This window comes from Pezoporus occidentalis, unplaced genomic scaffold (assembly GCF_034315485.1).
Source record: "Pezoporus occidentalis ecotype Australia unplaced genomic scaffold, CSIRO_AGI_Poc_V1 ctg172, whole genome shotgun sequence".
In the NCBI taxonomy this organism is placed as follows: Eukaryota; Metazoa; Chordata; class Aves; order Psittaciformes; family Psittacidae; genus Pezoporus; species Pezoporus occidentalis.
This window is the reverse complement of record NW_026913554.1, coordinates 344,237-360,775: the sequence shown is the minus strand read 5'-3', so window position 1 is coordinate 360,775 and position 16,539 is coordinate 344,237. Positions and strand designations below refer to the sequence as shown.

Below are 16,539 nucleotides of genomic sequence, written 5' to 3'. Positions count from 1 at the left end.
ATGCAGAAGAGCAGCCTCGGCTTGGCCCAAAGGACAGACGGGGCTGCAGGGGCCTCTTCCTCAAACACCGGCAACATCAGCCTCATCTCACCCTGCAGCCATTCCACTTACCAACGGGGTAAGAGACCATGGGGAAAACCTTCTCCCACACTCCTAATTAATGCAGGAGTGCTACGCTACATTCATTTCTGGTGTCTCCTGGCAGCGAGAAATGCTCTCTGCTGCAGAATCTGCCTTCAAAAACACCTTTTCCTGCCCTCACAAGAACACGAGACTGGGAGCTGAGAGCCCGGGGGCAGGATCCAGCCCAGCTCCTCGCACTCCTGGTGCTTTTCCCTGGCTCTGATTCACATCCTGCTCTCTCCAGACGCTGCAGCAAATGCTGCTGCAGGAATTTCCTACCCACCACCTGATCAGGACCAAGATGGAGAATGGACTCCATAGGTGCCGCACAAGGAGTGCTCTTGACCAGCCCTACAGCACCTCCCATGTGGCCTCTCCAATGACCAGCCATGTGCTTGTTAGGACATGAGGCCACTCTGGGAGCAGCGCCCAGGACCGCAGTGACAGTGGCAGTACGTAACTGCTTGCTACACAGGAAACGTGGAAGTGAGACACACTGCCACTTACCTCCTCCACACCCAAGGCGAGGGGCTCTGTCTCCAGGAACCTGCAAAAAGAACAGAACTTTGCTCAGGGACCTTGCAGTGGGAGGGAGGGAGGAAGGGAGGGAGGGAGGGAAGTCTGCACAGCTGCTCTTCGGCAAGATGGGGCCCCTGGGTGGGCATCAGTGGTGTGAGCTCAGTAATGAGCTCCAAAACTGGGATGGAGCAGGTCGACGCTTCGCGTTGACACTGCTAGAGCAGCGGTGCAGGCAGCTGGCCACTGCTTGACTCCACATCTGCTCTCTCCTGCTGCGTGATTCTGAAGATCCATTCTGGCACGGGAGGAAACACCTTGGTGCAAAGGCTTAGCTCAGCTTTGAGCTCTCAGAGGTCCAAAGGGTGAGGGTTAGGGTTAGTCTGTCTCTAACCACGTGGGTCTAGAACAAGAGTAACCATGAGAGATTCATGGCTCAGAAGTCAGAGAAGGGGCACAGGTTGGTGTATGCTGCCTATGTCCAACCACACAGCAACCGTCGGATTGTGTTGCTCATGTGATCACTCTGCCCCAGGTAGCAGCAATGACCAAAGAGCAGGGAGGAAAGAAGGGGTTGGACAATTAGAAGGATAAAAATGTAAGCACACAAAGTCTTGTTGAGGCAGAGAAACAGCATTTTTCTCTCCGGACCAAAATAAATGTGCGTGACTGATCCTGGGAGTCTCTGATGACCAGCTCCAGCAAGGTTCGAGGTAGGGAAAGTCCCAATCTTTGATCTCACCTTCATGAGACCTGATGTTTGATTCCCTCCATGTCAGACGGAGTTAGAGCTGATAATTTAGAATACCAACAGTGCTTAGTGTGGACCAGAAACAACATCTGACACGCTGCCCGTCTGCAGGCTCCTAATGAGCACTTGGAGGTGGTAACACCTTGGAGACCATCTTCGTTTCCAGCTCTGGCACAGAGCATCCCACGGTGTCTGCTGAGCGCCCCAGAGAGGACACAACACTGCTTAAGGACCATGCAGAGCAGCAGAGGAGCTCTCGTCACATCCACAGCACTAAGGAGCAGCCAAGGGGCTGTGCAAACCCTCTGGAGGGATGGACACCCCTCGGCAGGGGCAGGACAGAGGCCGTGTCCTGCCGAGGTGCTCAGCACCCTCCGCTGCCAACAATGCAACCACTCAGCACCCACCACAGAATAAGCACCTGCAGGCTCAGGCTCAGGCCCAGCAAAGCCAATTCAAGCAGAGACAGGGCAATTAACAGCTGAAAACTGATTCACGTTCACATGTGCAAACACCTAAACTGGTTCTAATCCAAACTAAGAGTAAAGAGAAACAGGCCACTGACCAACAAGTGGCTGCAGAGGAACTTAAGTCTGCACAGGCTTCGCTGTGATGTGCTTGTTTCTCTGCTACTGGAAAAGACACGCATTGTTCTATCACATCTAAATCCACTTCTACGTTGTCTTTTAGATTAGAAAGATTTCTAGCAAATCTATCTAATCCAAACTAGATTTTCCCTTTAGCTTGGAATTAAAGCCTGATCTAAGTTACGGGAGAGGGCAGGGGGCTCCCAGCAGAGCTGACAGGCCTGCTCACCTCCCTCCAGCTGCTTTTTCAGACTTGCCTCTGCATTTTAGGGTCTGCTCTTGAAGGTGTCGTGCATCAAGCAGGGCCCCACTAAAGACTTGGTGTTACTTGGGAAGACTCAGCTGAGAATGGGCCACCCCAGTGCCCTGCTCGTCTCCCCCAAGCCCTCCTAGTAGCCACAGCTCGTCGCCAGTTCCCACGAGGTCACCTCCTGCGAGTCAGATCCCAATTCCCTTCACACAACTGCTTCTTGATCAGTTCTCTTGTTTGGAATAGCAGCACTGCAGTGCGCCACGGTGAACTTTGCTGGCTTTCCTAGGGCATTACAGAAAACCGTTTGCTGCTGTCCTTCAAACTGCCTACACCACACTTTTGTACCATGCAGAGAAGCCACAGCAGGAGGAACACTAGGAATGTGCTTCTAGATGGGCTTCAGCACCACTACAAGATTGCTCTTGGGCTTGGAAACCACAGACCACCACTGGATGGTCCTCCTCCCCAGGGATGTCCATACAAGGGCTCCCTCCAGCACCTACAGCTGGACCTAAAGCCACAGCAGAACCTGCCATTCCTCTCTAAAACTCTAAATAGCTCTTCTGTGAATGTGACGTGCAGTTCAACAGATGAACGCTCGCTTCGAGGGGCTGTTTGCCTCAGGCCAAGAAGCTCTGAGAAAGCAGCTTTCTACATCAGCCTTCCTGCCCCCAGGAAGCCATCCGGGGCTACAGCAAAGCAGAGCAAGGGACTGGGACAGCAGCGTGTCACTCTGGTGGCAGTGCCTGGGTAGGATCTTAGTCCGAAATGACAACAGGTGGGCTTAGCAGGGCGGGAGAAGAGGTCACCTTCTACATCTGCTTGTCCAAGTGCCGAAGCATGGCTCCGTAGCTGCAGAGATAAAGCAGGACTCCAGCTTATGGGCTACGTGAAAAGGGTCAGCAGTGTCCTACAGTCCCAGCTTGGCTGGAGAATGCTGTCTCCTTCCCAGCATCAAACTGGCGCAGATCACCTATTCCCTGAGCACCTTGGCTGAGCACAGCTGAGAGGTGGGATTTCCTCAAGGCAAGGTTGAAAACAATTTGGCAGATCAGGCAAACGGCCTCGGCCTTTGCAAACCACAAACAGGACAGCAGGAAGTAGAGCTTCCAGGAGAGGGAAAGGTGCACATACCTCACTGGGTTCACCTGGCTGTCCTTCAGGAATGACCAGTGGTACTGGACAACCAGCGGGCTGCAGTTGCTCATCTCCATGTAACGCACGTCCTTGGTGTCATTCAAGATGCAGCCAAAGTCCAGGGCCGTGGTCTGGAGCTGGAGATTCGGGAAGTAGACTTCTCCCCGAACGGTGACCTGCTCTTCATGAGGATGCTCCAGGAACCTGATCTTCAGAGCCTTCTCTGCTGCCCGGATAAGCAAGTCCTCCTCGTAAGCAGGGTTAAATGCGACGCAGAGTTGAAGTTCCTCCCCTCTCCTCAGCTTCGTGGGCTGCAAGGAGATGAAGAGAAAATGTTCCACGTGTGACCCCAACATGAGCTTCTCCCTTCATCCTCCATTTTCTTCACAGCGTCTGACCAAGCACCACACTTTTGTCTGAAGCTAGCTGAGGCTCACGCTTCTGTGCTCTGCACCAATACAAGAGGAAATCCACACTGGTCTCCTCAATTCTGGATCCCCAGAAGCCACGTGCTAAACACAACCAAAGCAGCACTCTGGCATCCAGGCCTCCGCCCTGACTCTGGAGGAACTCCTTCATCCTGCAGCACAAGCACAGTGGCTTTGCAGCCTCACCCATGCAGGCGCTGATCACTGGCAGGCACAGAAACGGTGGCTGGACCTATGACAACACGTGCCTCGCAGAGCCCATGCCCAACACCTTCCGCAAACACCAGGGCAGGAGCCAGACAGCAGCTGGAGAAGCCTACCTCAGCCTTCCCAAAGGCAGGGCTGCCCTCAAAGACAGCAAGCTGCTCCCCACGTTATCTGAGGATGGCTGCTAGAGAGCTGGCATGCTTTCCAGGAGGCACCTTTCCTACAGCTTGCCCAGACCTGCTCCCTCCTCCTCCTCTCTTCAAGCCAGGAGGTCTCCTCCCGATTCAGATGGCATTCTGTTTCCTTCAGCAGCTCATTTTACATCTGATTTAGCTCGGCCCAGTTTACTGCAGACTCTACAGAAACACACTTCCCTGCTGGAAGACCTCCCAACAGAGAAACACCACCACGTTCATCCCTCTTCAAAGCTCAGCAGCAAGAAGGTCCAGGGCTGCTCACCTGAGCATCTGCAGGGAGAGGCTGCTGGTCCGCACTGCAGATGGAGAAGGGCTGCTCTAAGGCAAGGACCACAGTGAGGGGCAGGCAGCAGATGTTCTTTAAAGAGAGAGGCTTGTACTGAAGAGTCAGGACATCACCGGGGTGCTACAGAAACAGGAGACAAGAAAAAAGGACCTTGAAGCGGCCATGGACTTCCTCCCCAACCCCAAAAGCGCATCCATCTCTATTTACTCTTTTGATTGGTTTCTACCCCTCTGGAAAGTTTGTCCTCCAACTGTATCAGACGCTTTCATGTTTAGAACCCACAGCATCCCCCAGGGGACAGGCAAACAGGCTCGCCTACAGATGAGGGAGCAGGCCCCCAGAGGAGGCAGCTGCGTCAGCAAGATCCAAACCAGAAAGTGAACCCAGTCTGGCTCCACTTGCGTGTCCTCTCCTGGGCAGAGAGGACACACAGGCACAAGGCCATTTCCACTCACATACAGTACTTTCTTACCACCTTATCAGCTCTGCCAGGCCCGTAAAGCAGTGATGCTGCTCACAGGAGACCAGGCCTGCAGCGGAGAGCCTGCAGCAGCCCGAGGTCAGCTTTGAGCAATTACGGGCACACGCAGACAGCTCCAAACCTCAACAGTCTGGCCGCAACCTGCTGCCCCTGCTCCAGTGACAAGATGTTGCAGTCTCAAAGCTAAGCCCAGCCGAAGCCTTTTCCTCCTGTCCGTGCATTGCTCCGGGCTTCCGGCAGGGTTTAGCTAACCTAGACAGTGGTTGGGAAACTAATTCTGGATGTATTGACATCCAACTCCTGCAGTGTCGTAGCACTCAATACATGGGAGCATGTGGCATCAAGCAGACGCCAGGCAGACAGCAGGGGGAGCTGAAAAGCTTCTGATTAGATGTGAACTGCCTGCTCGCAGGATCTGGGCTTCTCCGGAAGCCTGGGAACCGGAGGAGAGACCTGAAACCACAGAAACTAAATCAAGAGCTATCTGCTCTCTTTCAGACACCTGGCACGAGGGGGAAAGATGATGCAGGAGTCGGGATCCAGACACTAAAGGGCACACACTTTGCACTGGTGCTCTCATCACTGCAGCTGAAGGGCACCCGTGGGTCCTTTGAAGAAGGTGAGGCTTGGGAAAGGCAAAGAGGCAGCATCCACAGCGACAGCAGGGAAGGCAAAGAGGCACAAGAGACGCCAGTTTTTCCTCATCAGCTTGAGGAGTTGACAGGAATGGCAGGTTTTCTCAGCTTCCCTACACGATCGCTGCTCAGACGTCACCACGCCTTGGAAGATCCTCAAAACCCTGAGTACAGACACTGGTGTCTCTCGAGAAGGGGCCATGCTCCCCCTCGGCAGAGCAGCTGTAATCTCAGTTTTACCTGGGTGAAGTTAGAGAACAGCCTCATCTCTAGCAGCATCCTCACTCCTTTCACCACCAGCTCAGGGAGAGTGAGCAGGGATCTGCTCTCCACCTGCAGCCCCAGCACACGAGGTGGCTCTTCCAAAGCCCACGCTGCTCTCACGGCTCCCACATCTCAGCCCGTGCCCTTGGCTCAGCAGCTCAATTCCCTCTCCACATCAAGAAGGGCAGAATAGAGCCGTGGAGACTGTCCCCAGCCCCAGAGGGGTGAAAGAACGAGCTCGCCATTCACGACAAAAGCTTGGCCTGGCTTCAATCAACAGCCAAAGCTCTGTGGACTTGGAGAAGCTCTTGAGCTTCCTCCTTTGGACACAGGCACACCCCAGCCACACCAGTCAGTGCCAGCATGCAATCCAGAGACTCACCTTCTCCACCCGGAAAGGGATTTCTCTGCTGGATAGTTGCAGGGCGGGAGCAATGAACTCGCACGTGACGTCCACCTGCATGATCAGATTCTTCACTCCCTCCTTGCCCACGATGGCGTGACACAGCAGCTTCTCCTTCACCACCTGCATGCGAGTCACACGGCACCCAGGGGGTGTTATCAGGGTGTCCAGAAAACATACTGCAGCTGTGAGCCACCCACCCACAGACCCCATTACTGCAGGAAGTTACAGCCATTGGTCTCCTCAGGAGCTCTCTCTTCTTTAGATGCTGCATCCTCTTCCTTCCGCACTCACATGTCCCTGATGTTACAACCCAACCGCCACAAAAGGCCCTCAGGAGTCTTGTGCTGCCTACAGCTGTCACAAGAATCCCTGCCACAAATGATTATTGGTTTGATTTGTCCCACTGACAAGCAAAATGCTTACTGAGAGCTCTAGGAACTCATTCAAAAAACCAAACCAGACGGTATGAAGGGAAACAGGTGATGGAAGGATCAATGCCAGCAAATCCTCCCTTGGAAGTTTAGTGGAAAGGATCCGTGGGAAAACCCCAAACAGCCAGCCTGCCTTCCTAGGATGTACTGTGTCCTCCGAGAGCTGGCTTTAAACCAAACCTCCCCAGGAAACAGACGTCTTCCACTTGGCATGAAAACCCTTTCCTTAAGCTGGATGCTCTTACATCCAAGACTTTTCCTCATTCCTCATGGTTTCACTTCCCCACATTCCTCCCTTTATTCCTCTCCCTTCCCTCTGACACACCACCACAACCCAACTCCTCCTCAGAGCCTACACACTTCAGAATCACCTGTGCTGCACGTGCAACGCAGGGTCTTGGGCTTCTAACCAACCTCAAGAGTGTGAAGTTCTCAAGACCCAGGGAAGGTGGAAAACCCAATCCCAGGGTCTTGGCTTGGACTGCAGGAGCCAGGTAGCCACGGCTGAGCTCACAGATGCCCATTTGGCTTTCCAGGCAAGACACCCTCACCAGTGGCCTGACCACTTCATTTCCTTTCCGGTACCTTCTTCCCCCTTCAGCAAAGCCTTACGGGCTCAGGACTGCACAGGGACAGTCCCATCGGAGTCAACCAGCTGAGAAATCAAGTCTTCCTCAAGCTACCACTGAGGCAATCCTTTAAAACACCTCTCAAACTCTAGGAGCAAATGTCAAGGGGCTGCAGAAATGCCCTGATGCGGACGGAACTCACCTGGGGGGTGCCGCAGGAGCCTTCCAGCACCATCTCCGCTGTCTGGCCAGGCATCAGCTCCGTCCTCAGCGGCTGAAGCTTAAACACGGGGCCGCAGGAGGAAACCTTGCCCTTGGTGTTCCTGACGGGAGGGAGATGCTTGCGCTGCTCAAGTGTAGTGCCACCTTCTGTGGTCCAATAGAGCAGATGGGTGCGTTGTCCTTTGTTTGTCATCTTGAAGCGGTAACAGCAGGGATCCAGGCTAGAGGAGAAGCAGAAACACAAAATGGCAGGGGAGCTGCTATTTGCCAGGGGTCACCCAGAGTCAGCACCCTGAGGGCACGACCTGATTGCACACTCGGCAACAAAACCACCTCCAAGAAGGCTGACCGAGCGTAAAGCTTCACCAAAAGGCAGACCTTGGCTGCCCCTAGGTTTGTCACCATCCACCAGCTGCTCTGCTTGCAGCCAGCAAGGAAGAGCTTCGTACACAGCCTGCCCCAGATGCAAGTGGGGGCAGGAACAGCCTCGCTGCCATTCCACCTTCCCCTTGGCACCTGTTGTTCATGCCTCTGAGGCGTCTCTTAGGGAGCATCCAACCCTCATTGCCCCCAGCGTACCACCCTCTGCGGGCAGCCGACAGCAATGGCAATAGCTCCAAACTCAGCCCGCAGGCAAAGACATGAAGGGCGGCAGAAGACAAGTACGTGAATCACATGGACGCTGTCCCCTCCCTTGTGCAGCCACCCTGTGCAGCCACACTGAGCGCAGCAAACTCCGGACAAGCACCAACCTCCCTGCAATGGCCCTGCTTACGTGGACAGCTCGTGGCTGCCTATTTTACCTCTCCAAATCTGTCCCAAGTGCTTAAGGTAGGATTAACCTGCTCTTTCTGCCCCAAGAATTCAGGTATCGGAGCACCACGGACCCCCTCTGCAGGCAGAGAAAGGAAGAGGCACCCCAAGAAGACGGTTCTTCTTGCCTGAGGAGGTCTCCAACACAAGGCAAACAGCACTTTTTTTCTCCTGTCTTTAAGAACATGCCTGCTTTCAGACACAAGCGTTGGGAGCAGTGAATCCTCTCCTGCCAGCTCAGCGATTTCAAGTCAGACTCTTTGTTCATCCCACTCCACCTCAGCAGACTTCCACACTTCCTTCCCCTTCCAGGGCTGGTCCTGCACCCACCCTCGCTTGCCCGTGCCTCGCAAAGCAGGCAGGAGAAACCAGGAAAGAGCCACCATGCCTAATAAAGAGCAACCGGGCACGGAGTGCGGTAGAGGAGCCAACTGGGGAGTGACACAGGGCAAAGAAATTCTGCTGCTCCTCCAGGGCTCCCCGGCAGAGGTAGAAATAAACCAGCACCATTCATTCAGTCGAGGAGCTGCTAACAAGCTACTGCCCAGGCTTGCTGCTGCTCTGAGATGATACTCCAGAGCGAATGGGAAAGCAAGCAATATCACTGCAAAGAGAAACCTCGTTATACTTGCAAGGCAGCATTTCCCAGCTGGAGGCTTCCAGGACCTGCTCTTTTCCTCCAAATCTTTCTTCCATAAAGTGAGGAAATAAATGGATTAGGACTAAAGATATAATTTAGCAGCAACAATTTAGCAACTGGTCTGCAGCTGGGTGGCTTTTCAGAGTACCTAACGACTTTCAGATGGCCATCAAATGTTTCTAAAGGAACCCCTGTGGCTTCAGGGAAGCAGAGCCAGGACCTTGAGCACTGAAGAAGCTTGAGGGACTGCAGCAGAACTCCTCCTTGCTGAGCCCATGGGGAAGTGGGAGCCGAGAGATTCCCTACCTGAAGCAGGGGCCCAGCTTGAGCTCCGGGCCAAAGGGTTTGTCAACGACAATCGTGGTGCCAACGCCAACAGCCTGGACGGGGATGACGCAGGCACGACTGTTCTCAATGAACAGCACCACCTCGTCCTTGAATTGCTCCGTGTCATCCAAATTTGCAGTGACAACCACAGACACCTCGGCCTTGGCAGGGATCACTCCTTGACTGGGTCCAATACTCCAGCACGAGTTTTCGCCAGCCTGCAAGACAACCAAACACTCATTTAGGATGCAAACCACGGACCTGGCTGCCACCAGCCAAGGGCTGCCCAGACAACACGGTCACACCAAGCCAGTGGCTGGGAAGATTCCACTGACATTCACGTACGACTTCTCGGGTTCATGCTGACACAGGGCAGCTCGCTTGGAAAGGAGCCCTGAGAGCACTGCTCCAAAGGTGAATCTGCGAGTCTGCTCCCTCACAAAGCTCACTTATCAAAGCTTGGCAACAAGCCCGCCAGAAAATTGTACCCCAGAAACTATTCCTGAGGAGTGAGGATGGGCGTCTCGACGGAGCCAGACCTTCAACTCCCTGGGGTGACCCGGCACAGCCCTGCTGTCCCAGCCAGGCCAACAGCCCGTGTCAGGGGAGGAGGATTTGCAGCCTCCCCTCATTCTTTCACTCAGCATCTGCTCTGGCTCCAAGGGGCAGCACAGCGCAGTGCTGAACAGGAGACCTGCCAGGGCCACAAGGCTCTGCCGAGACACTTTCTCTTGGCTTTCTAGGTCAGCTTGCCTGCCCCCAGTCCAGCCTGTGTCCCACAGACAAGAAACCTCTTGGAACCACGCTACAAAATCCCCCCACTTTCCAGACAAATACCCAACCTCTGATAACATCTCTGCTACTTGCTTATCCTTGAGTGTGCCGGAAAACGATGCCATAGCTGCATGCATTCGATGCACAAAGGCAGTGGCTATTTCTGACCCCGTAGGAGCTTCTTATACTATTGGACATCAGAGTTCCTGAGGAACCAGTAAGGGTTGGGATCAATCACTTCAGAACTTCACCACAACAGTCAGAATCTTATCCCAGCACAGACGTCCATCGTGAACAAAAGCTTCCACAGTCTGCTTACAATGGACACCAGTGCGCAGCTGACGGATAGAGGGAGGGAGGGAAGGAGAGAGGGAGGAAGGGATGGAGAGCTGCCCTAAGGGATGACTGAGGAGACACCAGTCAGTTCTCTTGAAGCTACTTACAGCTGATTCACTGAAGTGATCTGGTCACTCTGGCCTTGCACAAGTGACAGAGGAAGCAGAACACCACATTACAAACGCAGCTGCGCTTGATCAAGCCGTGGCTCTAGCAAGAGCCATAGCTCTAACAACAGCATTCCCACTTTGTCAGGCTGACCCACTGTCCTCGTAGGGCTGCTCATGAAGGGGAAATAAACCCCGTCCTGCACCGGCTGGGTGCAGAGCCTTGTCCTGGGTGGTTCAGCATTCCTGGTGGCGGGGGACCCTCTGTTCTTCATTTCAAAGCTGCTCCTTATCCACACAAACAGCCAGCGCCAGGAAACAGCCCAAAAGCACCCCGAGCCCTGCACGAGGAGGAGATCAGAGCCTGAGGCTGGCTACCTGCTCCCACCACCAACCGGCCTCCTCCTGGCTCCTCAGCATCAGCATCTCCTCAGCACAAGCGTGGGGACCACTGCGGTTTAGCCTCTGCCCCGAGCACCAGCAAGGGGATGTTTCACAGAATCAAGGGGCAGAGCTTGTCTCCGTTCGTGTTCCCTGTCCACAGCTCACCCCTCCGATCGCATCTGCCCTCCCTGCCAGGCTGGGGAGGTCAGGGACACCACTCTGCACATCGCGGTTCTCCAGGACACGGCTACGGCTTGGCCAGCTGTTGCCAAGCACAACGTTTCATAACCAAACTGCCCCTGCTTTTCCTTTGGGAAAAGCTCTCAGCTTGCTTCTAGAAGCACAGCCGTCTTGAAGACTTCTAAGCCTCTGTAATTCAGTTGCCAACAGGCACAGCACAATAGGACATGTTTGCTTTCCCCTGACGAGCAGAGTAACAAGTGCTTTGGTTACCAGCAAGTCAGAAAGGGCACTCAAGGAGGCAGCTGCTGAGGGCACTGGGGTGCTTGCTCTTTGCAGAGATGGAAAGCAGATTTTTATGGTGCGGACAAAGAAACCTGCCTGGGAATCTCCCACTTTGAGGGTCTCTTGAACCCCCAAACAGCTGCAAAAGCAGCAGGAGGGAAATTCAGCCCCCTCCTCCTTGCCCAGGGGGCTGAGCCTTTGCTCTCACACACTGCTGGCTGCTCCATGCGCGGACACAACCAAGTCCCCAGCGACAGGCCTGGGTGAAGCAGCTCCACAACTTCAACAACCCAGCCTGCACCAGAACAAACCTCCTCTGAAGCCCCTCACAGACTCCCCTCCGCTGGGGAGCACCCCCCAGCCCCAGCACACCAGCTCTTCCCGCCCGCATCAGCCCGTCAGAGGATCCCACAACCTCCTTCTGCTCCGCAGCCTGTTCCACCACACGGCCTCCAGGAATTAAACAGCCTCCTTCTGCAGCCACACGCTCTACAACGCTACAGAGCCCACAGGCTCTGCAGGTACACAGCCCTTACGAGTCTACTTCTGGCCAACAACCCAGCTGGTTTCACCCCCAGGGAGGTGTGAAACCCACTTCACCGTAAGCACCTTGAGGACAGACCTCTCAGTTCCAAAAACAAAGACTCTCACAGCTAAACGCCTTCCACAGAATAAAGGGAGAACTTGCAGAAATGAGCTCCTTTCTGCTCAAACATCTCTGCAAACTCTGCTTTACTGACGGGTGCCCCAGCTACAACTGCCCCCAGAGCCAGGCTTCTCTTGCTCCACTGGGATGGAACATCTTGCTTTCTCTCTCAGACACGTCTCAGGGATGTGGAAATGTTGCATAGAAATAAAGAATTCAGTCACAGGCTGCTATGGGCCAGTCACTTGCACTGGAAAACAGCCCCAGCGACACTTACCATCTTTGCCGAGAAGGATGCAGGGATGACAGACTGATTGCAGAGGTGGAGGCTTCGGGAAGCATCTTGTAGAACTTGGATGCTGCCAAAATTTATCTCACTTGGGTGCACGTGGACAACTGGTCCTTCGCCAGTGCTCAGTAAATGGATTTTCTGCTCCAGGAGGCAGGCAGGAAAAAGAACAAAACAACAGGGAAAGTCTACAATGACTGGACAGCTGCTCCTTTTATTGCTCAGTCTGGCCCCAAACCACACTCCCAGACCACTGCTGCTGCACAGCCACACTGCACAGGAACTTCTTTAGCATTCTCAGAGCTACAACTGTGAAAACCAGCACAAGTCAGAAGCAAAGCTGGCTCTTCAGAGTAGCCCTGCAAATCAGGGTTGGGAGGCTGCAGCAAAATGAAGGCTGGCAGCAAAGGTGGCACCTGCTCTTGTGAGTGATCAGTTCCTGCATGGAACTGTTGGATCGGAAAGCCACTAGATCCCATTATGAGGGGATACAGAACCCCCATCTCCCATGCATGCTTTTCACACCTCCTCCACGCTGTCAGCTCTCCTTCCTCTACCCTGTGCCTACGCCTGCTCCTTCTACTGCTCCATCACGCCATAAACCACCCTCCCTGACTGCTGCGGCTGCACGGCCACACTGCACAGCAACTTCTTCAACCTTCCGAAAGCTTCTCCTGTCAAAACCAGCACAGCCTGGAAGCAAAGCTCCTCTGCACAGTAGAGATCATGCAAGCTAGCTGCCTCTCATTTCTGCTTGTGTGCATTCCTGGGATTAGTTCTTTCTTGCATTGAGACATTCATTATTAATTGCATCATTCCAGCAGTATTTTTTCTGTTGACAGCCTGAGACCCAAAAGTTTCTTCCTGCAGAAGGGGCACAAACTAGTGGAGGAGGAATGGGGATCCTTTTGATAAGCCCCCTTCTCACATCACTAAAACCAATGAGAATTTATTCAGTCTGGCTGGATCTCCCCAGCTCCAAACACCCCAAGCCTTAACCAGGCTTGTAGAGCCTCAAGAAAGCAAGGCTCTAGGGAGACCTTAAAGCAGCTTCCAGTGCCTAAAGGGGCCAACAAGAAACCTGGAGAGGGGCTTTGGATAAGGGCCTGTGGGGACAGAACAAGGAAGAATGGCTCTAAATTGACGGGGGGGGTGGGGTTGTGTGTGATCTCCTGAAGACAGGCTGAGAGAGCTAGAGCTGTTCAGCCTGGAGAAGAGATAGCTCTGGGGAGTTCTTCCCTGTGAGGGGTGGTGAGGCTCCGGCACAGATTGCCCAGAGGAGCTATGGCTGGCACAGGCTGCCCCATCCCTGGTACTGTTCAAAGCCAGCTTGGATGTGGCTTGGAGCTACCAGGTTTAGTGGAAGGTGTCCCTGCCTGTGGCAGGGAGTTTGAACTGGAGGAGCTTTGAGGTCCCTTCCAAGCCAAACCACTCTGAGACGCTGCAATATCTTGCTTTCTGGAATAAAAACCAGCCATTCCCCTGAGCTCAGGTTTGCATCAGGTGATGCACAGGATGTGTAACAGGACAGCGGTGGTTCTGCTGGCCCTGAAAGCTCTGCAGCAGTCAGCTACCAGGGAACTCCTGAAGCTGCACTCAAGCCATAAGGCAGAGCCAGAGAAAATGACACCCAGAAACTCCCATTTGTGCAGGCAACACCCAGCCAGGTTTTGACCAGCATTTGCTGGCTGCGAGCAGCAGCCCAGCACGAGCGCAGCGCCTTGAGGATGGACTGACCGGGCACAGGGTCACTCAGTCCCATGTGTTCAGGTCAGATATAAGGAAGAAGGTCTTTAGTGTGAGGGTGGTGAGGAACTGGGACAGGCTGCCCAAAGAAGTGGCAAATGCTCCATCCCTGGCAGTGTTCTAGGCCAGGCTGGACAGAGCCTTGGGTAACATGGTTTAGTGTGAGTTGTCCCTGCCCATGGCAGGGGGTTTGAAATGCTCACCCTTTGTGGCAAAAGATCACAGTTAAAAAAGTGGTTATTCACGTTCACCTCCACGTCCAAAAGATTAAGTTAGGGCGAACTTTGAAACTAAAAACTGTTAGCCCAAGGGCAAAAGCTTCATTAACTAGATTCATTCTCAGTTTCAGCCAGATGAAGCCATCCTTTTCCATGCTCAGAGAGACAAGACATTTTAAAACAGCTGCTTCAAAAGTTAGTATCATTTTAAATTGAAGTTGAACTAAATTTGTTCTCAGTTTTTGTTGTCATTGCTGCTGTTGCGAACTACATCTTTTAGCAGGCTTCAGCCCACAAAGGCTTTGCCTCATCCGCTTCCAAGCTTGGTGGACAAAGAAAGACCCTGTGCTCCAGATGCAAGCCCTGTGGAGACTCTGGTGTCCTTGGTGGGGCTTTTGGCAAGGACATCTGATGGATGGCTGTTGCTCACACATGATGGACCTGACTTTCAGCAAAGCTCGGGGTTTCAGGTTAAGCTTGTTATCCTGCCTCACATCCCCGTAATTAAATGCTGTGTCAGACACTTCCACACAGACACACGCAAGTGTCAGACACACCACCTAAGGGGATACCAGCCTCCCTCTCCTCCAGGCATTAGTGTTGCTTATGCCACGAATCCCTTCTTTCCTTGTAGACAACAGCCATAGATCATTTTCCCTGGAAGATCCCCTACACGCTTTACACGCCACCAAGATGAGAGGCACAAAGCTGCAGGTCTGCCCCAGCACTCACCAGTGGGGATTCTTTACTCCCAAACACCGCAACATGAGCAACGGTGTCCTGCTCTCCTGTCACCTGGACTTCCAGTGTGAACGGGATCTCCACCGAGCTGTGAGGCTGGATAATCCCACGGGGCTCAGGGCTGGAGTACCACACAGCAGCAGCATCCTTGTTCTCCTGTAAGGGACAGAATCAAGCACGACTTCAGAGCGACCTTTGAGGAAACTTTCAACTCTTTAACATCTACCACAACGGCAACTCACACACGGGCCTAAAAATCCCTAGGAGGAAGCAGAAAGGCACAACTCAAGATGCAAGGCATGTATGGGTTCAGCATCCTGAGGGGGTTCAAAGCTGCTGCCTCCACAACCCCCCGTCCCGTGCCGGCAGCCTCCTTGCAGCAGCTTTTCACAACCCTGCAAGCTCTCCTGCATTGAAAGCATCCTGAAGACTAGAATATAATCTCCTTCCTGGAGAGTTTAAACTGCTTCCTCAAGCTGATATTCAGGTAGCTTCCTGTTCCCAGCAAACCTTTAGGCTTGAATACAAACCAGCAACATCTTAACCAAGCCTGTTGTTTCCCTAACAACAAACCCCTAGCTGACACTGGAGCCAAGAGGCGGATGCGATGGCAAACCTGAGGAAGAGCCCAGTAGCAGCCTGGCAGGTTGCTGTCGTTCACAAGGGTCAGCATCTGCTGATAAGGGACTTTGAGAGAGCATCGTCCAAATGTCACAGCCGGGTGGAGCACTCGCAGCGGGGGAATGCCACATCTAGGCAGAGAGATGAGCAAAAGGGAATTAGGTTCTGAGACAGTGTTGCTTGCTTGTTTACTTCTCAATGAGCACCAAATGGAGCAGACACATTTGTCACCGTCAAGTAGACATCTGATACCCCTACAGTGACAAACAGCCTTTAATTTCTTTTCACCCAACAACCTCTTGCGAAAGAGGGGCAGACCCCGAGTCTCAGCATCACAAAAGCTGCTCAGTGCCCAGGCAGAGCACGCTGCCCTGTCCCAGGTCAGCTTTGCCCCTCCTTTGCCCCAGGAGGCTTGCAAGGACCCTCTCAGTGGCCCCAGCAAGGTGTGAGCTCTGAGGGAGCTTTCCCACCGAGGAGCAGCGCCCTGTGCCGTCAGCCGTAACCCTCTCCCACGCCCTGTGGCTGCCTTGGTCCTTTCCCCACGGGTCCACACACCAGCTGCTCCCATTTGCACTTGTTCTACACAACTGCAGCCCACGCACTGACTGCGCGACTCTGTCTGGGAGAGGGAACAGCACCGCTGAGCTGCATCCCTCTTGCCATTGAACTGACGCCCACCGCAGCACAACAGGCCTGAATCTGCCTGAAGCAAGAACAACTTTTAGCTTAACTCTGAGAACATCAATGCTCAACAGAGCCAGAGGGAAGCACAAAAACCTGAGCTCACCTTCCACACCAAGGCCTGCTTTGTCTTTCAGAAGATCTCACCTTTACTTTTCCCTCACCACTCCTGCCCTAAGCCCCTCACCCATCTGCACGCCCCCTCCTTAACTGAGACAGACAACAGCTTGCAGCAGCTGCTCGCTGTAGCCCAAACCA

General features: G+C 53.7%; 1 protein-coding gene across 1 annotated transcript in view; it reads right to left on the bottom strand.

The window, feature by feature from the left end:
• Positions 1-16,539, bottom strand: part of HYDIN (HYDIN axonemal central pair apparatus protein) — a 73,686-nt gene that overhangs the window by 26,753 nt on the left and 30,394 nt on the right. The window contains 9 exon segments of the mRNA XM_062614024.1: positions 631-670; positions 3,365-3,678; positions 4,462-4,605; positions 6,248-6,391; positions 7,474-7,714; positions 9,253-9,491; positions 12,263-12,415; positions 14,971-15,135; positions 15,596-15,731. Coding sequence (XP_062470008.1) covers positions 631-670; positions 3,365-3,678; positions 4,462-4,605; positions 6,248-6,391; positions 7,474-7,714; positions 9,253-9,491; positions 12,263-12,415; positions 14,971-15,135; positions 15,596-15,731 — 1,576 coding nt within the window.